At 38.8% G+C, this 25593-nt stretch overlaps 1 protein-coding gene across 4 annotated transcripts in view; it reads right to left on the bottom strand.

Moving 5' to 3' along the window:
- Positions 1-803: 803 nt before the first annotated feature.
- The window catches only part of PDE4B (phosphodiesterase 4B), a 361995-nt gene continuing 337205 nt past the window's right edge, over positions 804-25593 (bottom strand). For 3 of the 4 annotated variants that reach the window (XM_045028054.1, XM_045028055.1, XM_045028057.1), the window contains exons 9-17: positions 15552-15645; positions 10656-10834; positions 9838-9936; positions 9526-9690; positions 8389-8488; positions 7442-7596; positions 7192-7314; positions 6043-6225; positions 804-2859 (exon numbers count right to left, since the gene is read on the bottom strand). In XM_045028054.1, coding sequence (XP_044883989.1) covers positions 2494-2859; positions 6043-6225; positions 7192-7314; positions 7442-7596; positions 8389-8488; positions 9526-9690; positions 9838-9936; positions 10656-10834; positions 15552-15645 — 1464 coding nt within the window. In that variant the 3' untranslated portion in view covers positions 804-2493. Of the gene's footprint in view, positions 2860-6042; positions 6226-7191; positions 7315-7441; positions 7597-8388; positions 8489-9525; positions 9691-9837; positions 9937-10655; positions 10835-15551; positions 15646-16418; positions 16482-25593 lie in introns of those variants that run through there. The other variant, XM_045028058.1, reaches the window with a different exon arrangement.

Genomic DNA, 25593 nt, shown 5'->3' with positions numbered 1-25593 from the left:
TTTTAAAAAGCAGTAAGGTTCTAGACATCATGATTGCAGAGAAAAATGTGACCAGCGTGAACCTTGACGGCTTAAAATCCAGAAGGCACAAAAGGACCCCCAAATTACTTTTTGTAAATCTCATGATTTTTAAGCCAATCGCATAAGATTTTGGGCACCCGACTCGTGATTTTAGAATGCTTCGGCATCGGAAAACCGTTATTCTAAGACTCGGGAACCAGATTCTGAAACCTGAACAGCTTTGTGGGACCAGAATTATCTTTGGTTTGTGGTACTGGATGGTGTGGGCAGGCACCCTGTCAGTGTTACTAAGATGGGGAGTAGAGACCCTATGCAGCATTTGACAGAGAAAAGGTTAGAAGCCTTTCTTAACAGGTGTCTGCCCACACTGCAGGAATTGCAACAGAACCAAGCCACGGAAGAGGCTAAGAGGACTGATCACAGCACTGATGATTTTCACCATCAGGAAGGTTAAAGGTGAATAAGGAAGAAGCGGGTCTCTGAGTGCTGGACACTAGTCCTGAGACTCTGAATAAGTAGAAGACTGGCCAGAGGATGTCCTTCTCCTTGTGCTTACAGATGCTGGCTATTCAAGTCTCTGGCTTGCTCTCTGGCTGCAGAAAGCTATTATGTGTGGAGGCCTGGTTTTTATTTTACCATGGAAGCTGGTCCATGATCATATGTTAGCCGACTCCCAGGGTAGGCTATAGCTACCTTAGTTACATTTTGATGCTGCTTAGTTATTTCACATACAAAGTTGTTGATAAAAATAAACAGCCAGAAGAGCCCCAGCCTAGGTCATGCTTTCATTTATTCACTTCATATAAAAATCTCTTAAGAATGCATCTGAACACAATATATAATACTATAACATACATTGTGTGAAACTTTTGAAAACAATAAAATAACCACCTGGAACAATGCAGTGTTCAACAGACATACAAACCCATTGATCATGCACAACTGTGCTAGTCTCATCAACTATTTAGTCACAAGTTGGACCAAAAGCTTGAAATATATTTTACAAACTGAGATTGACACCATTAATGATGCCTAACAAGCTTTGTCAGAAGAAGCTTCACAGCACAATTATTACATCAGTTCACATTTTGTCATAGAAATTCACATTGGGTTGTTCATATACTGGAACATGACATTTAATAGTTGGCAGCATTCACAGGGGGTTTCCTTTTCAGCGTTTCAGTAGTTTAAACAGCTCATCCTATTGCCCCCACTCCCAGTCGTAAGATACAACTCTTCTTAACTCATCATGAAAACGAAACTCCTGTGAGCTAATGCCACCTGAATGCCCTTTATGGGTTCCGTATGTCTCTTACGCTATGTTCAGGTTCTTCTATTTTATGCAATACAAAAGGTTACAAGAAAAAAAGGCAACTCTTATCCAGAGTTTTCTACACAATTAACACCACCATTGACAGGTAATGTTAATTTATATAAATTAATAACTTACAAAACATTACATTATATACAGTCAGTAATAAATACACTGTTATAAACAGTAATGGACGTGTTAGAGCTCAAGGCAGTGCAGGAGAAGGATGATGGAACTAAACCTAGGAAACATGAACTACAGGTGAGAGAAACACAAAGATCTGAGCGTGCAACTTCCACTGAGCAAAGAAACCGGCAAAGGGAGAACACACATCACACACTGCCTTATTACACTTAATTGTATATATACTGCATTGTGCTAGAAAAACAGAACTACCCTTTATCCTGTGCACAACAAAAGTGAACCCCACTGAAGAAAAAATACTGGTGTGCATAGCGAGCAAACAGAAACAATGTGCAATGGCATGACATGACTTTAAAAGATCATCTGGAGATTTAACAAGACTATTAAAGGTGCAGCAATGCAAAATCGGGGGTACCCCTTCTGTTTAGCCTGTAAAAATGATTAACCGCAATAAAGTGACAGATATTGCCCATGAGAGAAGGAAGACTATTTCTTTTAACAGGAAGAATCAAAAAAGTATCCACCAATTTTGAAACACATTGTGTAGAGTTTTATACTAAACTTTGTGTATTTAATAGGCTCTTGAAAAGACGTGAAAGTGTTTACAAAAAAGGCACACAGGTCCGCAGACAGGTGGTTAGGTGGACAGGTTTTATATGTAGAGTTACTATTCAGTAGTTTCTAGCAGTCTAACTGGTATAAATCCCAAAATCTTAACAGTATAAAATCTCTCAGTTCTGTGTCGTTCACTTTCAACCAGTTCAGTAACAATTCAAGCTGGCTCCGGAACAACGCAATGTTTTAAGATGACAAGGCTTAAACTACAATGTAAATCATCTGTTAATTTCCTGAGCAATCATTCCATACACGATCTTTAACCTTGACTCCAATCTCAAGTAGCTGAGAAGATCTTTTAGCCAATGTTAGACACAGGCCTAAGACCTAGATCGCAGGCTGGTCCTACAAGACAGCTTGCATGCTCATTAAGTGTTTAAAGTTCACCTACATACAGTACATTATGTATCAACAGGTGACATATCTTCTGTCACAATTTCTATATTAGCCTCTTCTTGCGATTCCCTTTTGCCCGGGTCAATCACACAGAGTGTCTTTGTATTGCTAAAATAGCTGATACTCTCACTCTCCTTTTCAGGTCCATCTGAATCCTCCTCTTCAAGAGTCAGTTCAAACTGGAACTTCTCCATTAGACCCTGACAGTCTCTATTCTGTTCATCAAGGGGAGGGGAGGGACTTTGAGGTATCATACTCTGGTACCAGTTCCTATTGTCTTCTAAAGTATCCAGGATGTCTTGTGCGTCAGGCTGCACTAGGTCTGCCCAGGTCTCCCAAAGTGGATGGACGATGTAATCAATGAATCCAACCTGAGAAACAAAACATTACACACACATTACAAATGACTGATGCATTTTTTCAGAAAATATTCAACACCACTAAGGACCTGATTCTGAGAAGCAGCCTTTAGTTTTGCCTGCAAATAAACGCATCAGACTGGGCCCCGAAACCCAGTGTCTAAATGGCACCATTTGCACACATTATGCCTGTGCAAAACTGCACCGACAAAAATGAAAGTTGGCTTGAGGCCTTTTTTCACATCAGGCCCTGAGTGGAGGTTTAATTAAAAACAATGGTCACACAGACATTCAGAGATAAGGCTACCATTATGCCATCCCATAATGAACACGTGATTATAAGTAGGCTTGCTGTTTTCTTTGGCTGACTCCAAAAAACCCCCTCTGTTCTGGTGCAATACTAAGGCAAAACTCAAGCTGAGTTAATCTTTGGGAGACAGAAGGCTTCACTGTGGTTGCTATTTAAATGTCACCTCCCAACTGTTACCATACAGAGGTACCTGAAATAACAATATTGATTTTTTTTTTTTAATGGCAATCGCAGTGCAATTCCCCTTGAGCTTTCATTTGGCTGGCAGCTGTGAAAAAGCCAGCATTCTTAGATTGACTATCAGTCCGAATTCTGAATGTTACTGCTTTTATAGACTTAAATTTGACCTTTAATGATATCTTATTATCGCATGTAGCTTGTGTTTGTGATGACTTGCTTTCTCTGCTTTGCACCTTTAAATAGAGAGATGTGTCTGCTTTCTGCTGCAGAGGTAGCTACTGTTTTTCTGTTTGGATGCCGCCTACTACAACTTTCTTTTTTCTTTGTTAAGAGTATACAAAACCAAATGAAGGACCCAGGACAAAAAACAATCCCTTGTCCCCAGTGATGGTATAATATGTATGCTGGCCTCTTGTGGTACAAATGGATGTGTCATTGATGGAAATAATGATGGTCCAGGTTGGGTCTGCAAGTCCTTCAGACTATTGGCAAGCGAGCTCTGAATTGGCTCACTTTTTAATTGTCTGACAAACAGGACGTATAGGATGGAGAAAACTGAATAGCCATAAAGAGGATTGAAATTCTTCCATCTTGGCAGAATGCGTCACTTGACTCCGCGCACTGCTGGACAACATTTCTATGCAGCAGGAAAATGTCTCTCTAAGGGGCCAGACTCAACACGCGGATGTTTGCTTTGGAAATCACATATGCCTCCTTCAGACACAACAGGATGTCAATAGAACCATTATAATTCAATTGTAACATACTGTTGCGGCAGCTTAAACAAAAAGGTGATGAAAACTTCCTGCAGCACATGTTTGGAGACACTTTTAAAGTGAAAAAGCTCCATTGTTTTGGTTATTGGAAAGCGGGGTTCATTAACATTATAAAAGCTCCCAATATTCATAAAGGACTAATGGTCACAAATGTTGCAACTTTTAAATGAAACAAACAGTTAATTGTTCATCTAAACAAGCATCTCAAACAACCAAGCAAATGATTTGCCTGTTTCTGAAAAGGATATTTACTAGATTTAAAAGGACATTATTTAGTATATTTGAGAATTTTAAATATGTTTGTATGTCATTCTTTCTATTTTAGGCCCTTTTAACTTCAAAATGTAAATGCCTCTCTCTGTTGATGCATTTTTTTTCTTGTTCAAATGGTTGGTATTCTGTTCAATTCCTGATCTCCCTACACAACCACAATTTATGTTTTAAAATCTCTCTGAAGTGAGAAGATGGAGCAGAAAAACGCTTCAACACTGCCTCATGGGGCACGTGGACATTTCCCTGCCAAACTGGGGTCGTAGATTGTTGTTGGGCTAAAAATGAGCACAGATTTTTTTCAATGGTGATGTGAATAATTTTGAAGCTACGTGGTTTAGCACAGGAGGACATTTAGAAATAATAATGAGCAACTTTGTTGATTACACCTCTACCTCAATATAACGCTGTCCTCGGGAGCCAAAAAATCTTACTGTGTTATAGGTGAAACTGCGTTATATCGAACTTGCTTTGATCCACCGGAGTGCGCAGCCCCACCCCCCTGGAGCACTGCTTTACCGCGTTATATCCGAATTCGTGTTATATTGGGTCGCGTTATATCGAGGTAGAGGTGTATTTAGGCCCACAAATCCTCGACAATGTCTTGTTCAAGCCAATTAAATAAGCAACTGAGGCACCACTATCTAAAGAGCAGAATGTGCTTTAGTCAACAGAAGTCATTGGGCTCAACATTGAGATGACTGGGTTCAATTCTATGGCTTGTGTTATACAGAACACACTACATGATCTAATGGTTCCTTCTAGCCGTAAAATCTGTGAATGAGAACAAGGGACGTGCCAATGTGTTCTCACAAAATAATAATTCCAGTCTTCAAAGGAGCCAACTCCTTTTAAAATATTTGTATTGATTTAGATAAATACTGCCCTGCCTTCCCAATCCCCTCCTCCCAGGACTTCCAACGGGCCCTTAAGATTATATCCTGAAAAACTGTGGGTTTCCAGAGGTCTGACAGTCCACACCGCGTTGGCTGCTGTCTACAGATCTTTCCCAAAGCATTCTGGAGTGGATCCTGCCTCAGGAAGGCTCTAGACTGTGCAAAATGTAAAGAGACTAGCCACTAAACAGAGACTGCCAAAACTTTGCTGACTTGGCAGGATATTGACCAATTTTGGAGGGACTCATTGAGGACTAAGGAGAAGGATGTTGTGAAGGATGAGAGAAGAATAGTAGGTGGGGGAATCTGATTCTTCCCAGCCAGGGGGATCAGATAGATTCCCGATTGCTTCTGGAAGTAGGAACACAAAAAGAGAAGGCTGAGTCTGCATTTGAACATAAGGCGAAGTGAAGCAGGAAAGAGAACACCTAGAATGGTCACGTATATCCATAAAAGCTTCAAAGACATTCAGGTATTTGGGGTTTATCAGAATCAAACTTCTGAACCTTTGGATATTTACCTATTCCACTGAAAAAAACCTGTCATTATAATTGAAAAGGCAGATGACCCTTGAGCATATTAAATGCAGCAAGAGGATGCCACGCCTTTAATAAAAATATCCAAATCAATGAAAAAACATTTGGACCAAACTCATCCCTGGTGTAACTCCATTGATGAAACCAGTTACACCAGGGATGAACTTGGCCCATTCAATTTTAAAACTACAAACTGAAACAACTAAAATATACCCCATGTAAATTACCTGTGATTTCTCCACAGAGGCTGTGTGTTTGTCACACATTGGACTAATTTCCATTCCTCTCTCTCGTTCTTTGTCTCCCTGCTGGAAAAATTCCTCCATGATTCTGTCTGTCCACTGCCGATATAATTCCAGGGATTTTGTGGGATTACTCAAGTCTGCACAATGTACCATATTTCGGAGAACCTGAAATTACATTAATAAGAAAACTCATAAAATCAAGTGGAATAAAAGAAGAGTTCAGACCATACCTGTTTGCTTAATCAAGAACATTTTAATCACAAAAGTCTTTGATTATGCAACATCCTATGAAAAAGTAACTTCTCAAAAATTTCTTCCAAATTACACTAGAGATTAGTTGTCAGGGTCTTTTGTGGAAGCACAAAGGGCATTGTGTGCCAAACCAGCTAACTCTATAGATATACAGGGTGCAGTTGCAGTCTGCCATCACGTAGGTCTGTTCTTGAATGCAGGTGCTTCCCACCATTCATAATTTCTTCTCTAAATTGAGCCTTTTATAGCTAAGGAGCCCTGCTCTATTAACTGAATAACATCCCTTATACACAAATAAAATGGATTTGATTAATTGTGGACAAAGGGATTTAAGGAGAAATGGAGTGTTCTATATTTTACAGCAACTTCTGTCTCCAGATTAACAGCTTTTTAAAAAAATGAATCATGATCTTTATGTTAAACCAGCGATAAAGTGGGAGGTTTTTTGGTGAGCTTGTTGTTAAATGTCTGCCACCAAAGTCGAGGGAGGAATGGGATGCTTTCCCTTTCTCAGAGAGAGTAAGCCCCTTTCTATATACTTTGAGACTCAGTGCTGTGGGTTTTTCTATGCATTGGGATATTCTGAGGCAGATCTCTCAGATACACAATAGAACAACTTCAACAAGAGAGAGAGAGAATGAGAAAACATTGCAGTGCCTGAATCCATCCTAGGGCCTTCCTATACCTCTTTGCTTCGCTCCATGGTATTGAACAGTAGCAATATGGGTCCTAAAGCTTTGAATGATTCCTAAAAAAGTTAGCACTGAACTTTGCAACAAATGCTGACTATTACACAGAGTAAAACTATGCAGCACAGTTTCTTCAACAAAGAATAAACTGCAAAATGACAAAAATCTAAGGAAAATTGCAATCACATACCTGTATACGATCTGTATAGTTATCCAAAAGGAGAACTCCTGAACTTGTCACTTTCTTAGTTTCCACCATAGTCTTTAGATCTGCCAAAAGGCTCATATGTTTGGACATATCTGTTGCCAACACCTTTATAAAAGAAGAAAACCTTCTGAAGTAAATGCAGCAGTGCAAAAAGGCGATTTTTCTCTTTAAGAACAGCAGTAGGGATAGCCAGGGTACAGTAAGGGTCTGTACAGAGTACAGACATTCTTACCATGTCTATCACCATTTTCCTGAGAGTCTGACGCTGTTTTTTCGAAAGGTTCTGGAAGATATCACAGTGTTCTTCTTGCAGCAGTTTGAAACCCACAGCAAGATGGTGGTTTTCCAAGACAGATTCATCATTGTACATCAGAGCTAGTTCAGAATCTAGCAAAGAAGTGTGAAAGAAATCAGTAAGCATAATGCAGGATTTCAAAACAGGAAATCCTTCGGTTGTGAATTGAAGTCTTTAGAATCATTTAAATAAATTATTAAAAACTAGGCATGCTGTGTTCTACTGATTTTCTTTTTGTTTCATCAGAGCCAAATAGCATGTGGTATTCTAATAGTAGCACTCGTATACAAGTACTCTAATATGCTCATTATTATTCAGTTTAATTGGTAACTAGCTTGAGATGAGAGAAAAAAATTGATCTTTTTGTCACTAACAACAGAAAGCATGAAACATGCAAAGAAACTTTCCAAAATGGAGCCATACAGTTGTTTTGGAACTAACACATGTATTTAGCATGTTGCAAAGTAGACTATGAACCACAAACACTAATCTTTGGCTTTGTCATCATCCACAACAACAATAAAAATATAAAATAAAATATTATGGATTATTTAGTTGTCTCATTAGTTATAAAAGAACGGCCCAAATTCACACTAATGACTGGAAGACTCACTGTGAATTAGTACTAGGAAAATAAACATGACTTATGTTGCAAAGAGACCACATCACAAAGTTCACTTGTTTTTTTATTTTGACAACAGTTTAATTATTGCTCAGTTTCATGGTGCGCTAGTAGTCTACTGCAGAATATTGCATGACAGTAACACAGTCTTAAAGAAGTAATTTGAGACCTTGCTCTGCTATTAAATCTTTGTTGACCAAGGGAGAGAGGGTATCAGATTTGCAGATTAGTGCGGTACTACTGTATTTAAAACCAGACTTACTTGTATTAATAAGAAATTGATTGGAGACACCAGGGTGATCCACATCATGAATTGCAGCTGCAAAAATTGCTGCAAGGATTTCCAAATCTGTGAAGACAGCCTAGGAAAAAATGAACAATATGAGCATGTGACCACAGCCTTTAAATCATAAGCTCTGAATGGTTTGCATGGAAAATTGTCAAAACGAATTGTCCTTGTTTTTAAGATTTAGCCTCCCATGAGCAAAATGTTTCTAGTCAGAAGAAAGCCCTTCAAACACTACATGTACTTGTTACTGAAAATTATTTAAGGTACCTTTGCCCTAAGTAAACTAAGCCCTCAGAAAAAGCAGTACAGTATACTACTTTTGCAATATGAATGGATGCTAAAGCAGAATGAATTGGCTTAAGTGTTCTGCTATGTATTTTAACGATCTTAAAGTGAAATCTTGACTCTGTGAACAAAACTCCAATAGTAGATTTTGAGGAGTTGAGAGTGGACAGAATTTCATCTACAAACCAGAAGTAAGGACAAGACATGGAATTGACTCTCTGAACCTTGAATGGCGCTGGAATGCACAATCACTAACCCACTGGTTAGCTCAAGATTACACATTTCAGTCGTTCATGCCTCCTGTTGCCTTCCAGCAGTTAGGTTTCAGGGCCACCAATACTGCATATAGCTTCAATTAATTCACACAGAGGATCTATATACTGAAATATCCATTCAGATATCCTGCTTTATTGCTTTAGAACAGTGTTTCACAAACTTGGGACGCCGCTTGTGTAGGGAAAACCCCTGGCAGGCCGGGCCGGTTTGTCTACCTGCCGCGTCTGCAGGTCCAGCCGATCGCAGCTCCCACTGGCCGCAGTTCGCTGCTCCAGACCAATGGGAGCTGCTGGAAGCAGCAGCCAGTATGTCCCTCGGCCCGCGCCGCTTCCTCGGCTCTCATTGGCTTGGAGCAGCGAACTGCGGGCAGCGGGAGCCGCGATCGGCCAGACCTGCAGACGGGGCAGGTAAACAAACTGGCCCGGCCCGCCAGGGGCTTTCCCTACACAAGCGGCACCCTAAGTTTTGAAAACACTACTTTAGAATTATCCAGACAAATTACTTCAATGCCCCAATACAGATCACATTGTTAAAAACAGAACGACTTACATCTAATGCAGGCGTAGAAAGAAGAACGTGTGTTGATTGGGCAACATCAGCAGCATGTAGGCTGTTATGGTAGGCTACATCAGAATGGTAGTGGTCTTCCAAAGTCATCATGTAAGTTACAAAGGTGTCAGATGAGATTTTGAATGTTTTTAGTAGATCTCTCTCCTGTTGAATAAGTGTGAAAAGAATACATATTAAACATGCAACCAAAGGTGTCCTCATACACATATTTTAGGAGTTAACAAACCTGAAAACAATCAGAAAGCATACAAGTGTTGTAAAAGAATAGCAAATGCATGTGGAATCTCTAACCTGAAATATGGCATACATAATACAGGTGAGCGGCCTGCTGTGTGAATATCTTGCAACGTTAAATATGTTAAGACCCCATTTATTTAGATCCTCCAACTCCTATAGAAAAACAAAAACAATAAAAGAGAATAGTTACAATACTTTAAAAATGCATGTGGGAGCATGTACCACAAACTATCATATCTATCAGTTTAATCAACTCGTCAATATTTTCTGAAAGTTTAATAAGATGATAATTAATATTAACTGGTAATTATCAAAGTACACGAAATGTAAATTAACACTGAGGATTCTATGTCAAACCACTATTAAGTGGCGAACACACTGCATTGAGTCATAAGGGAATTATTTTCGGTGCTGTCTCGTGTAACTGCAAGAAACTCCAGCAAGAAGACAAAGGCAAAGTGGCCAATGGCAGGCATGGCTGAGCTGTGTTCACCAATGCCTAAGACTTTACAGTTCAGAACTACTTAGTCACACCTTCCTCCTTCTGATCTTTTAAACTATTCTGATTAAATTTCAAAGGCCTGTACACACCTAAAAATATGCTTTAGGGGCCTATTACCTACCTGACAAAAGACTCACAATACTTTTGTCAGGTAGGTAATATTTATTCCCATTTTACAACAGAGGCTGTCAGGTTAGGATAAGTGACTTGGTCTACTAGTTCAAACAGACGAGAACAGAACCCACGAGACCTGGCTCCCATTTTAATGCTAAAGCTAGTAGACAGCACCATCTTTTCTCTCTTTCCAGCTTCGATGAAGATCTAGAATGATATAACTTCAAGGATGTTTTTGTACAAGAATCATGCACACCTTGGCCAGATGGTCTTCCTTTTCTGTTTTCACACCAAACCGCGAAATGCTGGTATTGTTTAAGCTTGAACTATGCATTAATTTTTTCACTCCACTGATCTGTGTCATGAGCTGCTGTTTTTTCTTCTTCTCTCTGTCTTTCTGTGTGGGAGAGGGAATCTCCACATCATTTTGTTTGTCTGTGAAAGAAAAACGGTGAAATGATTAAACTACATGGAATCAGGACACAGCAAACTCTCACTTTAAAAATCAACCATTAAGTTTTAATTTTATACACATGATAATTTTAGAACCTTGCAACCTACTTTACACAATCACTCCTGAGTATTTAAAGTATTTTAACAAACCATTAAAAATCACACTGAATTTAAAATAGTACATTCAAGCAAGCAATGATCATTGTAAATTAAGACATTATTACTCAGTACCAGTGTCATTAATCATGAAAGGCTGATACACTCAGGTCTAAATCCACTAGTAACACAAATTCTGGTCTAAGATCTTATGCTGGTATAAAGGATATTAGTGATCTTAGGAAGAGGAGGTCACATTTACTGTTGGTGTAACTATACTAGTATCAGGGTAGCTAAATCAGAAGAGAATTTGGCCCCTGATGAGTATAGCAGGCTGTCAGAAACAGCTGACTCTCTCCTCTTGTGAGTGGAGCTGCCACTGAATGTGAAAGAAGGATGTGTCCAGGGTAGTCGAAATCTAGGCTGATTTAGTGGTTCCACCTCACACAGTTTCTCCCTGGAGGCCTGGTGTATTTTAAAGATGGCCCCTCCTGATCAAAACCTAGTGCAGGACAGCAACATAACCATTGTCTGATCTCCGCTGTAATGGATCTTCTCTTTGGGCTTTGCTGGGGCATGACACACCATGCAGTTATCCTTTATGCCTGCTAACACCAACTTTGCTTAATTTGTGCAATAGTCTATTAGTGTTTGTATAATATAATGTCCACTCTTTAGATTAATTCCAATCATTAAAAGTGAACAAAGCGTCCTACAGTACTCTGAACTAATTTATGTCCTTAGATATGTGTAGAACTATTATTGACTTCAACGGGAGTTGAGCACACGTAACTGGGGAGAGAATTTGGCCTGCTGTGATTTGTTTTAATAAATAAATCGATTTACACAATTAGTTATCACCTTTCATTTAATGGAACACAAATAATTTATTTATTGGATTAAAATGAAGAAAGAATGGCACACGACTTTTGTAGGGCGCAGTTTTCGTGCACTTGTGAAATAGATTATAATTCCCTTGCACTTTTGCAGATATGATCATCTCTAGAGGGACTAAGGCATTAGCTGTGTTTTCCTTTGCTTAATTAAAAATCTGTGTAATAAGAACTACTATTGTGTCTGCAACATTGCAATTAAGAAGAAAGACATTATTCACAATGACTGTCGATTTGGCATCAATGGGTGTTTCCCTTGCGAGTAGGCACTGGACCAACAGAAGTACTTTCCTATATACTATCTCCTTGGCAATGTTGAGTGCTAAAGCAGGACAAAATGAAGATCTTAAACAAAAACCTTGTTACTTGATTAAAATAACTAAACTCATTAATTATGTGAATTTTGAGAAAAATCCTTCTGACAGGTCGAGTTTGCTGATACAGAATAGTGATGGAGATCAAGAAACAATAAAAATTAAAACCTGTACTTAACAGTAAAAGGGTTTCAGGTTATGATCTAGCTACATACAGTATACTCATGTTGCTAAGTGGCCGCCACAAAATATTACTTCTTATGAAAATACTCTACTTGAGTTTAAGAATGTATATTTTTTACCTTGATTTAGAGTACTGGAGTACCTGCCACTTAACAGGCAGTTCATTGATTTTAAAATATAAAAAAGGTGCAGACAGATATTCTGTACTTTCAACACCACATATTATGGTTTCTAAGGACTGTTATAATTCCCACTCCCACTGAGTTTTTATTGTTTTCTATCAGTCCTACTTGTGGTCCCCTTTAAACCATCCAGAACATGTGATCACCTGAGCAAATGACTGTCATCTCCTCTATGATTCGATGATCAGCCACCAAAGGTTTAGCAATTTGTTCCACAGAGTGTCTGTTCCATGTGTTCTTAAAGGCAGTCTATGAGTATATATTGCTAGTAAAATTAGCTACTACTCAAAAGCTGTAAAATATGCTTAGGAGAAGTCCAAGTATCTGCGATGAGAATCACTTCTCTAGAAAGCAAATACAAAATCAGGGTCTGGTCCTGCAGCTCTCTCACATGAGTATTCCAACGGTGCAGGGTTGGGCCCTTAATGTTTATTGTATGAAAGCCTGTCATTAGCTGTTATCACTAATCCTATAATTACCACTCACAAAAAAGAACCACTCTCATTTGGGATTGGATTCATACTGAAGTTGAAAAAAAATTACTTACAAAAAATCACATTTTATAGTGTAGGTTTATATTTAGAACTTCTGCACACACAAAACGGCACAGAAACAGATGTTGCTGTTCCACGAGGCTATAATTCTCTGACGAGACGAGAAAGAAAGGGAGCAGCTATACTGTTTGTCACTGCAGAGGATGGCATACAGTGAAAAAAACATTTTTTGGTTGTTGTAAATCCATCTAGATAGAGCCAAGAGAGGGATAAGAATACTCCCCCAGCCTTCTCCCCCCACCCAGTTTGGTCATTGATATGGATCCAAAACCTGCTGCCCTTTCTCTGGCGGAATGCCCATTGACTAAATAAGGGCTTCAGGATTGGGCCATTAGTGGCAAATTTGACCCAAAGAAAGACACAGTGAGTGGGGCATCTCCACACTCCCCAGAGGACTTACTCTACAGCACTTAGTGAAGTTGCACCTGTTTGAGCCAATAGTGAATTTGGCCCTCTGACTAATCAAGGCTACAATATATCATGCACCTTATTCATCCCATGAGCTGTATGTATGGGTTCCTTTGAGCATTCTGAGCATTACAAAACCATTCCCCTGTTTTATTTAGGGAAGTGAAGAAGCAGCGTTTTCTTTTTTGGGGAGACACAAACAAGCAATCCCCATCCTAGAAGTACGGTTCATCTAGAAATCTAAGGACACACCTAGGTCCCTTTTTTTGCTAATTTAAAAATTAAAAAGTTATTTTTAAAATGAACAATCGAGCTATAATTCATCCCAGTACGGAGGGCATGCACACGGCCCTTTGCACCACATACGCCACTGATGCAGGATTGGTTTGGTGGCCCTACATTCCCTTGTGGACTGGAGTGAATATCACCATTATAGAATAAGTAGCAAGACATCTTCTGGAGTTGTGTTCCATGGAAATATCTGTGTTCTCTCCTAGTGACAAACAGTAAGCAGTAAGATCCTCACTTGCAAAAAATCCATCAGGAAGAATCTGTAAATACCACTGATGAAAATGAGCCCACTAAAATGCAGCACGTTGCACGCTCTCCAGCTTCAGAAGTAGATTGTTGGGATTCCAGCTAGCTGGTCCTGCTTTACTTTTGGCACTATTTAATATTCTGGGTGTCCTGACAAGGCTGCTTGATAAAACAGAGCCAACAGATTTCCGTAAGGTAGCTACAAACAATCATACTGATTATTAATAATGATGTGCTATGTCCAAAATAATGCCATATCTTGATCCAAGTATAAGCATTTAACATAAGAACATAAGAATGGCCGTACTGGGTCAGACCAAAGGTCCATCTAGTCCAATATCCTGTCTACCAACAGTGGCCAATGCCAGGTGCCCCAGAGGGAGTGAACCTAACAGGTAATGATCAAGTGATCTCTCTCCTGCCATCCATCTCCACCCTCTGACAAACAGAGGCTAGGGACACCATTCCTTACCCAGCCTGGCTAATAACCATTAATGGACTTAACCTCCATGAATTTATCCAGTTCTCTTTTAAACGCTGTTATAGTCTTAGCCTTCACAACCTCCTCAGGCAAGGAGTTCCACTGGTTGACTCTGCGCTGTGTGAAGAACTCCCTTTTATTTGTTTTAAACCTGCTGCCTATTCATTTCATTTGGTGACCCCTAGTTCTTGTATTTAACTGACATGGGGAATTGTTTTACAATATCTGGCCAGGAATATTTGTGTGTGTCAGATCATTTCTTCTCTTTGGGTGAAATTCACACCAATACCGAGGTTCCATATAAGGTCTAATGCACCACTTAGTGTTAAGGGCTTAAGTGGGACTTAAGTGTTGCATCGGTATTTTGCTGAACTTCTGCTCTTTAAGAATACTTACAAATTCTAAAACTGAATGTGAAGCATTTACAGCAAATTACTTGTTGTGTAACAAATATAATGCAATCACATAGGGCCCAACCCTTTAAACACCTGATTCACGTCCACAACCCCAACAGTTTCAACAGAACTACAAATGTGAGAAAGGTTATTCTTGGGTGTAAACATTTTCAGGATCAGTCCCAGAATTAGCAGTGGTAAATTCATGAATACATACAAAGTGGCATAGAAAATGACTAAGACAAGGCTGTTTACTGTCTTGAGAGGGCAATCATGCAATTATAGGACAAAAGACGTGCAAAGAAGGGAAGTATTCAGCAGTATGTGTGTGACCTTGTCCTTTACATAAGGTCAAAAGAAAATCATGCATAATGCTGCTAACAGTAAGTTCATGAAATCTTTTTGAAAACAGAAACATTTTGTTAGATTTAGAGGAAATTATTTATTTTGAGGAAATACTTATCTAAACATTGTTCTATTTTCCCCCATTATATATTTGAAATCTAGGCCACTTACCCCAAAAGAAAACATTTCAGCAATGTTTTGTACAGGATAACTATTTTAAAGAATGGGCACAAGTACAGGCTAGTGGCTAATTTATTTTCGATGAAATCCTATTCCCGGGAGATATGAAAGCTTGGTGTGAAATGTCTTACCCAGGAAAGTGTTTGAAATGTATTCAGACACTTGGTTCCCGGATCGGCTCATCTCTGAGAGGTGTGTCAGCTCCCGGTTTAGCATTCTCTTGAACTGTTGAAATAAAATAAATAAATAAAAAGCTGACATTTTTCTGAATGCCGTTCTACATTAATTTAACTGTAACTTCATTACATGCAAATCCACAAACAAGATATTGAAAAATAAACTGTGTAGCTCTTTAGAACACAGTCAGCAACATATGGTTGATTTAGATAATATTCAGCACTGTCGGAATTGGCAGTTTCTTACTGTCATATTAAACTGACAATAATGAATTTCTAACAGAATGTGCACATCAGGTTTTGCTGATGAAGGAGAAGACTATGTTTTACGCAATTTTTCTCAAAAATTGAAGTCCTCTCCTGGTTTTCAATTCCATATCCTGCCTAAATTTTAAATATATATTTGCTCTGTTTTGCTATATATTTGCAAAATAAAGGCAATTGCATACATTAGGAATGCATGACAGAGTAAAAATATATTGTAAATCTAAAGAAGAAAACATGTATGCTTGGATATAGTATATTACAATGCAGGATTATAAACATGTTTTCATCCTAATATGTACAAAATGATATTCCTAATTTTCAAGTTAAACTATTTTTATAGCAATATTATTCTGTCCTCTGAAGTGAATTATCAAAAGGAAAAAAAAAACATGGCATGTATGTATGTTGCATTTACAGTATGTACAGGGATGTTATCTTTTACTATACAGTATATATAAATAACTTAAATAGCATATGCTTTCTGTATTTTATATCCTAGATTTGTAATATATAACACAGTCATTTATAAATTGTCTTCCAAGATTCTTAACCCACCTTGATGTAACCCCAAGATACAGATAATAAATAGTTTGCTTCAGGCATTTTGGAAAACTCCACAACAGAATCAACAAATCCCTTATGAAGAATTCACAGGTCAGGTAGAGGAATTCCACAAGAACAAGGATGTCCCAGTTTTCCGGTCAATTAAAAGCTTAATATTCATAAAAGCCAAAAGACTTGAAAAAACATGGTATTTGCTAATCCAAGCCAAAGCAAAGCTTTGCATTCGATCTCTGCAGAAGAGCTGTATGTGGGTTTATTTGCTGGCAGAACAGAATAATGAAATCAGGGATTGCACGAAGAAGCAAGAACTAATCCAAATGCATTCAGTTAGATGGCTTGAAGCACTTATGAATTATGAATCGTCCTGGCTGCTTAGCTGGCTGAAGGGGGTCCCCACTCCAGATTAGTCTGGCTCAGCTGCGCTATGCAGGGAAGAAATGATGGTTGTTTTTTGAGGGGTTTGCCAGCTATAGCAATACAGCCATGTTTTTCAAAAGGAAGATTAAAATGGAGGAAGCCCTGTGCATATTTAAATAAGTCAAAAGTAGGCAGCAGCCTCCTGATCTCAATCTCTGCATATGTTTTAAAATCCTCCTCATTTCAGAGACAGATGATTTTCAGTGCAAATGTTCACAGAGATTTTTTAAAACAGGATTGCTAACTCCTTCCATAGTAACCCTGATTTTGATTTACATTTCAGATCTCTAGCAAGATAAAGAGAACTGGGAATGTTTTCTGATGATAAATGATCAATATCTATATATTTTACCTCTGTTACAAACATAAGCACATCCATAGACCTTAACCCTATAATATGTGTTTACAAAGCACAATTTAAAATTTCAATCAATTGCTTTAAATTACTACATGAATGCATTCACAATCCCTTTTTATAGATTTAATCAGAATTTTCATTGACATTTAAGGTTGCAATGCAATTAATTTATTAGAAAACAATCTGTTCTGTCAGTGAGAAATCATAGGAAAACCACAATTTACTGTGTATGTGATGTAAATCAGAGTAAGAATTCACTAGTGACTATAAAGATTCATACTGCATTAGGATTTTATTGCTGTCTTATTGTCTGTATGATGTCACACAGGATTCCTAAAATAAAAGTGAAATTTTAGGTTTGAAATTATTTCTGTTCTCTGACTGCTTTGAATAAGTGTTATCAGTGCTGATTGGGATGATGTCATACGACTTTCTCCATGTGTGTTAGGGGACATACATAGAGGGGAAGCCTACTGCTGTAATGTAATCCTCTGCCCCCACCAATATACAAGCACTCAAGTACAGCGAGGAAAAAGAATATCACAGTAACATGGCAACAGTACCACATGATAATCTCCTTCCTTTACTGTGAGGCTTCCCTTCCAATTGTAATCAAGCATTGATAATAGCCGTGCTGCAAGAGTTCTAGCACTGTTCAAGAATTCTAACATTGTCTGAGAATTCTAGCACTGTTTGAGAATTCTAACACTGCTTAAGGAAAACAAAAGCTAGTTTCTAAAAGCTTTTAAAACACTGGCTTTAAAAAGAGAACCATGAGCAATTATACTATTTTGTGTGACATTTACAAGCCCAAAGAATCAAAATAACTGATTTTCCAGGTAACTGTTTTCAAACATCCACCTCTGGACTGCTAGACTGTGTTTTTGGTGAACACCGCACTAAATAAGAATTTCCAACGGCTTGCAATGGCTATATGTAAGTCCCTGATGGATTTAGTGAAATATAAAGTATTGTTCATTCATCACACAGAAATATACTTAAATAAACTGAATTACTTTGTCATAATATGCCTATTTTCAGGGTACTACTCAGCAATCAAGTAGCACATACAAGGACGTCTTGCAATAGGTTTTGGTGCCCTGCTGGCCTATCCCACTGAAACTCGGTTATAAAAAAACAAAACATTTTTGTATGAAGTGTTGTTCTAGCCACGTCAGTCCCAAGTTATCAGAGAGGCAAGGTGGGTGAGGTAATATCTTTTACTGGATCAACTTCTCTTGGTGAAAGAGACAACCTTGCGAGCTTACACACAGCTCTGACCTGAAGAAGAGCTCTGTGTAAAGCTTCTTTCTCTCACCTACAGAAGTTGGTCCAGTAAAAAAACATTTTTTGAGCAGTTATGCAAAGGCCTCTTGTGGAAAGTCCACAGAGTGGAGACTCCATTTTAATCGGGGCAGTCTACCCAATGCTGCCAAACCAGGAGCCACAAGAGGCCTCTCGGTCACAGAAGCCCCACCCAGGCTGAAATGCCAGTGTGATGGATTAAGGTATGGAAGGGAGAATGAACAGCTTTGGGCTGCTGACAGAGATCTCTAGGGGTAGTTGTGGAATCAGGATGTCTCCCATGTTTATCGCAACTCTGCCTGGCACACGTCACAGGTTTCCCTCTTTCTCTTTTAATACAGGAAGCTTCCACCTATTATTCCACTAACTCCCTGTACTTCCTGCACACACACATACAAAGTCTGCACACCAAAGCTTGGGCTTTGCACCCACCCGTAGGTCAGAACCTGCTCACAAAGCTTCTCTTCATCCTTTGCACACAAATAACCCCTGTTCCAAATGATCAACACTTGAGCAAATGAAAGTGAAATCTGTTTTTAATATTTTTCAGTTACTCAAGTCCAAGAACTGAGTAACTGTTGCCACTTCCCTTTTACCACGTAATGCCAGCATAGCAGAACTTTAGGCATTATTTGGTTGGATTCCTTACCCTCACCATCTGTGATGCTTTATCTCTAGACAATCTGTCCACGTGTACCAATGTGTTCTCCAGACAGTAATGGGTTAGTTCATAAAATGTTCAACCACTTTAACTACTGAAGGTCAGATGAGTCCTCTATAATTGGTCTTAGACAGACAACCATTCCTGCAAATGTCCAAATCCTATTCCCCGTGGCGAATGAACAGCACCAAGGAACCCACTAATCAGAGTATAGCAAGAATCATCCACAATTGGGTGGGCTAGACGTGAAAGTAAAAGCACTGAAGATAGATCAGCTAACTGGCTACCACCCACAGCCAGATTATATAGAGAAACAGATCAACACCCGCAGAGCACAGGGTCTGAAAATGCCTGTTAGCAAGAAATGTGTATTTTTCACTTTAAAAGCGACTGGAGGCAGGGGTATTGTCACATGGCTTTAGGCAACTTTATGTGGTGTGTCAGTGTCACCGGTCTCTGGCACATGATCGGTTCACTCAGGAATATGTCATAAGATCCCGGCAAGGAGGAGGTGTGAATGATGCTTGATGTGAAGGTCAGGAATCCCAGAGCTGTGGGCATGCTGGGGAATTACTTTCAATTACTAAATCTCCTTTAAGATTCATGTCAGCTGAGAGAGGTTAAAGTCTCTTGATCCAAAATCAAGGAACTACCAAGCCAAAACCTGGGTTTTTTTTTATAGTTATAAACAAAAAAGTAAGGCATTAATGCACACTCGCCAATCTGTGTAATCACAATGAAAGGTAAAGCTCTCATAATGGAGGAGATGAGTTCTAGCTCAGTGCTTGAAAACTACACATTGGCCATAATCCAGCAAAGCATTTCAGCACATGCTTAATTTTAAGCATGGAAGTAGTCCCATAGACTTCAAGCATCAAGTTAAGCATGTTTTGAAGGATTTTACTGGATCAGGGCCTTTATCTATTCAAAAGAACCACCACAATCAGGTGATTGTAAAAATGATTTTCAAACAAAGTTGTGTCAACAGGATTTTATAGTATTTTGTACATATACAGAATCGTGCATTTCAGCTGAGGCGCTTAAAGCACTATGCAGACATTAAAAAATGTAGCCTGGCTGCACTGCTACCATAATGTAGAAAAGTACCAGGTATTATTATCCCCATTTTACAGATGGGAACTGAGGCACAAAATGATTAAATGACTTGCCCATGGTCACACAGGATGTCTATAGTAGAGAAGGGATAGAACCCAGATCTTTTGACTCTCATCTCTGAACTTTAACAAAACCATGCCTTTCCTCTGTTCACTCAGTAATAAGTAAACAAATTCCACCCTCGTCTTCAGGCTTATAATCAGCAACCTTTACATGACTGGTGAGCGGTACTGTAACGCTGCTAAAAACACTACCATGATCAACTCCAGCCATGGCAATTATCATCCTCGTTACATAGAGGGGATTCTACATGCACTTTTCATGGTATCGTTGCAATGTACTGTCTGAACATGGCTGGAATATGAATTTATTCATAGAATTTCCTCAATAATGTGACATAGTTAAAAATGTACAGCCTGGTAAGGCATGAGGAGGACATTTAATAACACTTAAAAGCAATTACTACACATATAAACTGTTCGTTTTATGGGACTCTGGGTTTTTCTTGAGCTTCACTTGATGGCAAATGTTCCAGAGAGATTCTATTTTATGCCATTTGTGTGCAGTACCAGTCGGGAGAATGCATGTTGCTCCCTCTGCACAGATCAATGAATGATGTTATGTTAAAACCTCTGCAGTGGCTTCTCAGCTAAACCAATCTGACAGCAAAGGGTAAAACCAACAGAATGTACACAAGCAATAAGAAAATGCCATGGGTTTGTGTACTGCATGTTTTGTACAGCAAATTACACATTTCAGAGAATTAGTGAATGAATTTAGAGTGAATGCTGCATCCCTGCAATCAATAATAATAATACGTTGCATTTATACAATGCCTTTCATCTGATCATCTCAATATATTTTACAGAGAAAGGCATTATTATCCCCATTTTATAGATGGGAACTGAGCCACGGAGAGGTGAAGTGACTTGGCCGTGGTCACACAGGGAGTCAGTGGCAGAGTCAGGAATAGACCTTGGGTCTCCCTTTTCCATATCCCATGCCCTGATCAGCAGATAGTGCAATTCAAGCGTAGAGTTTAAAAAAGGAATACACATTATTTTAATAGAAGTAAAATAAGGAAGAACAGCCTACGGACCCCAAACAAACATAAAGAATGCCTGATCTTCTGAACAACAAACAGTATTCTGAAAACATCTGGAGAGTGGTGAGAAAAAGCAATCAGGCTGTGTGGAGTTTTCCTGTAATGACTAGAAAAGTAATTTCAAACAAATTAGCTCAGCCAGACACTGAATCATTCCTTGATTGATACTGGAACCACTTTTGAAGTATTCACTGGGGCACTGGAGCCCCAGTTTCGTATCAGAGTCTCGCTCTCTTTTTTTTTGTTGGTAAATCCTTTCATTATAATTCATTTAATACTCTTAGATGTTATTTTCACAAATAGTGAAACATCGTTAGTTTTACTTTATCTAAGATGTAAATCTTTGCTTCATTCCTAGCCCTGTTAATGTTGACATGTTGCCTCTACCATAGGTGTGTGGTTTCCTTTCCTCTAAGGATAAGTTGGAAACTGCCCTAGGGAAATCTTTATGCAAGTGTACTAGGCCAAAAGCGCAAGGGATGCCGGCTCTGGAAAGGCTGTGTAAGGGAACTTCACTTCATCATCCCCATGAGGGGAGTAGCTACCAACGTGGGGAGTGCAGCTCCCAGCGCTGGTGCACTGTCTACACTGCCACTTTACAGCACTGAAACTTACTGCGCTCAGGGGTGTGTGTGTGGGGGGGTGTTTTCACACCCCGGAGTGAGAACGTTTCAGCGCTGTAAAGTGGCAGTGTAGACAAGGCTGTAGTGTTCCTGCTCAGAGGCTGCAGTACTGAGCCTGGTGCATGTGGGGGGAGGGGGAAAAGGTGCACCTCCGTAACATCTTCTTCCTGGTAAGTCAGTTGAACAAAATAATGCTCTGGCTTTCTACGGAAGAAGTAAATTTCCTTCTCATGCCAGAAGGTCAAACAAAGACCTACCCCCAGATTCACACACCCCTTTTTTTGATTTTCCAACCCAGTGCTTCTTCTCAAGGTAACCCCATTATTATTACTGCTCTTCAGACAACCACATCATAGGTGTGCACAATGCATTACAGAGACAATAAAGACACAGGGCCAGATCCTCAGCTGGTGTAAATCAGCACAGCTCCTTTTTAGTCAATGAAGCAACACCAATTTGCTTCAAGCTACAATCTGGCCCAGTGGATGAAAAACTAAAAACATTTACAGACGTTAAAGGCAACTACAGGAAAAAAAGAACTGCTATGATATTGTAATGCCTTTGCTTGGAATGTGTATACAGAAAGTGGGTGCTCCCCACCCTTTGTCTTAATGAAACAGTTTAGTTGCAAACCTCCGGTGTCTAAAAATGTTTATAAACTGCATTGCCCTTGTGACCGACACAAATACCATCTTACATTCTTCACTTTGCCACTGTTTCTTAGAAGTCCTCAGAACAAAAGGTAGGAGAGAATTCTTACCTACAAGGATATCATTAGTGTTTATATGGTTTCTCCTTGTTTCCTCTCCTCTCCCCCTACCCCCTTCGCCCCCCAGCCCGGCAGATAAATGCAACAGGGCCAAGTCATGATCAACTTAATCATGCTTCTAACCCCAGGGGTCAGCAACCTTTCAGAAGTGCTGTGCCGAGTCTTCATTTATTCAACTCTAATGTAAGGTTTCGCGTGCCAGTAATACATTTTAATGTTTTTAGAAGGTCTCTTTCTATAAGTCTATAATATATAACTAAACCATTGTTGTATGTAAAGTAAATAAGGTTTTTAAAATGTTTAAGAAGCTTCATTTAAATTAAATTAAAATGCAGAGCCCCCCGGACCAGTGGCCAGGACCTGGGCAGTGTGAGTGCCACTGAAAATCAGCTCGCGTGCCGCCTTTGGCACGCGTGCCATAGGTTGTCTACCCCTGGTTCTAACCACTTCTGGTATCAAGGCACAATTCATTCCTGGTGTAATTCCATTCATTTCTATTTTACCTGGGAAGAATTTGGCACTCAATATTTAAAATCTAGCAGGTTACACAGAAATTTACCAGTGTAATGGGAATTAAGGCCCAATTCTGAAAACATTTATACACACAAGGGAAATGACTCCTCAGATGTATAAGTATTTGCAGGATCAGGCCATAGGGGCACGTATCCGTGTGCGCTTTGAACATTCAGTTACGGTGTTTGTGGCAGGCGTGTGCTATAGCAGATTTTTTAAGTTAGATAAACCAGTATTTGAAACTAGAACAGATATTAACGAACACTTGGTCTCCTCTTCCAGAGCTGGGTATTTAAATCTCATAGGTGTCTAATCCTTAAGCAGCGTTTTTGCCTGAGTGAGAGCTGAATGAGGATTTCAGGATACTGTCCCAACTGTCAACATGAAAGCAAAACTCCCAAGAGCAGCAGATGAGACAAAATGTGGGTTGGTAATTCTCACAATGGGCAGAAAAGCAGGTAACTGCTAGTACATGATTTTCCTTTCTTTCTTTTTTTAAAGAGTTATTATATAAAAGGTAATTTCCTATTATTCTGGCTCCCCTCAAACCTATATGAACTTTGAAGCACTGTTCATTTTGGCCTATTTTGAGTCTGCCAAGCCAATACTCCTTGAAAGAAGTTCTTTCTTCAGTCTGAGGAATAACAAAATTTTATCTTCAGTTTTCCTCATATTTCATCATTTACAGAATGGATTTAATCAGAAAAGATTAGTTTGCAACTGTTCCTGTTACTTCAAAATTTCAGTTTGTGTATTTTCTTTTCTTCCGCACTCTCACTAAGAGTGATGAGAAGCTGATTTTAAATATAAATTTAACAGTAAAAATAATAAAGCTTTTTCAATTAATTTGGTTAATCAGTTCAAAAGAAGAGAGCTTTTGATAGGTAATTTCCATTATTTTAGTGGCTAGAGTCAGTAAACATATTCTATTCAGCCATCAGTCTTTTTTTCATTTCAGTACTTTTGCAACTCTTTCTTTCCTCCCCGCTCCAATCAAGTTATGATGTGCTAGAAGCTACTTTTAACAAGATGCAAAATGTTGAGGATTTTTGTTTTCTCTTTTGTTTATTTTTTAATCATAAACAAACACTGAGCCATGAAATTTCTCGTTTTATGTCAAGAGAAAATTGCTTTATCCTTCGTACATTCAAGCAAATACTTAAAAAAGAATAATTTCATGGCAGACTTGTTTACACAATTTTATTATGACGATTTAAAAATACATAATAAATTCAAAGCACAACTCCTAAAGAAAAAGTTGCTATAAATCAGTTATGTTAAGTGACTCCTCCCTTAAAGTAATAACATCACTCTGATCTAGATAAGACTAATATTAATGTTTTACTGGTAAAATTTTCTGTTCCCTTTAAAGAATCAGAACCATGAAGCGTGTGTGTATTTCTAGCTCATTTCCAGATAATTGAAAATGAAAATATGCAAACACATAATAAAAAAAGCTGGAACACTGCAAGAATCAGAACCTGCCTTGAAGGAAGGAAGGAAGAAAGAAAGAAAGATTCTAGATCATTTCCAGATAATTGAAAGCTGAAATATGCAAACGCATAATAACAGGGTTAGAACAAGATCCTGCATAGTGAATGTACTGTGAATTATCATTGCTTGGAAGAGAGTCTGAATTTCCCTATTCACATGCGAAGCTTGGGGCTCATGTTACTCACCTCATGAGAATTGGGTGGGTCTAACGGAAAAAAAACCCCTATCAACTGATGTTGACGAAAAAGTAAGGTCATGGCAAAACCACCATTTTGACTTCCCTGAAATAAATGTGTCATGTGTTTATAAGGTGCACATGCATGAGACTTTGCTGGCACATTAAGAAAGTACATGCCATTCCTGCAGGGCTAAATCTGCTTAAAGGCTTCCTCCAGTTGAAGACAAGTCCTATAAAACATCTACTACCTATGAATACAAATGGCAGATGCATTCTGTCCGTGCTTTCATAGCTGATTGGTATCATATAGGATTTTTGTTGTACTATTAGCATGTCTTTTGATTAGCATAAAAGCAAAAGCATTGATAAGATTTATAATTTCATTCTGTGTATCATTAGAAGGAATACACTGAATATTTGTACAGATAAAACACAATGTTAATATAGCACAACATGTCTGATTATAAACTTCAGTTTTATTTGGGTGGATATTTGGGTCAGTTTCTGTTTCATCTGAATCATTTTGCCCTTCCCTATCTGTAAAAACACTTGTTTCAGGATAATGAATAGAAACAACCACAGCTTGCTTCAGCATGTTAGCTTAGTGCTTTGTATTGGTTACCTGAC

Source organism: Mauremys mutica, chromosome 8 (assembly GCF_020497125.1).
Source record: "Mauremys mutica isolate MM-2020 ecotype Southern chromosome 8, ASM2049712v1, whole genome shotgun sequence".
Classification (NCBI taxonomy): domain Eukaryota; kingdom Metazoa; phylum Chordata; order Testudines; family Geoemydidae; genus Mauremys; species Mauremys mutica.
Note: the sequence above shows the minus strand (reverse complement) of the source record. Positions and strands in the feature narration are given on the sequence as shown.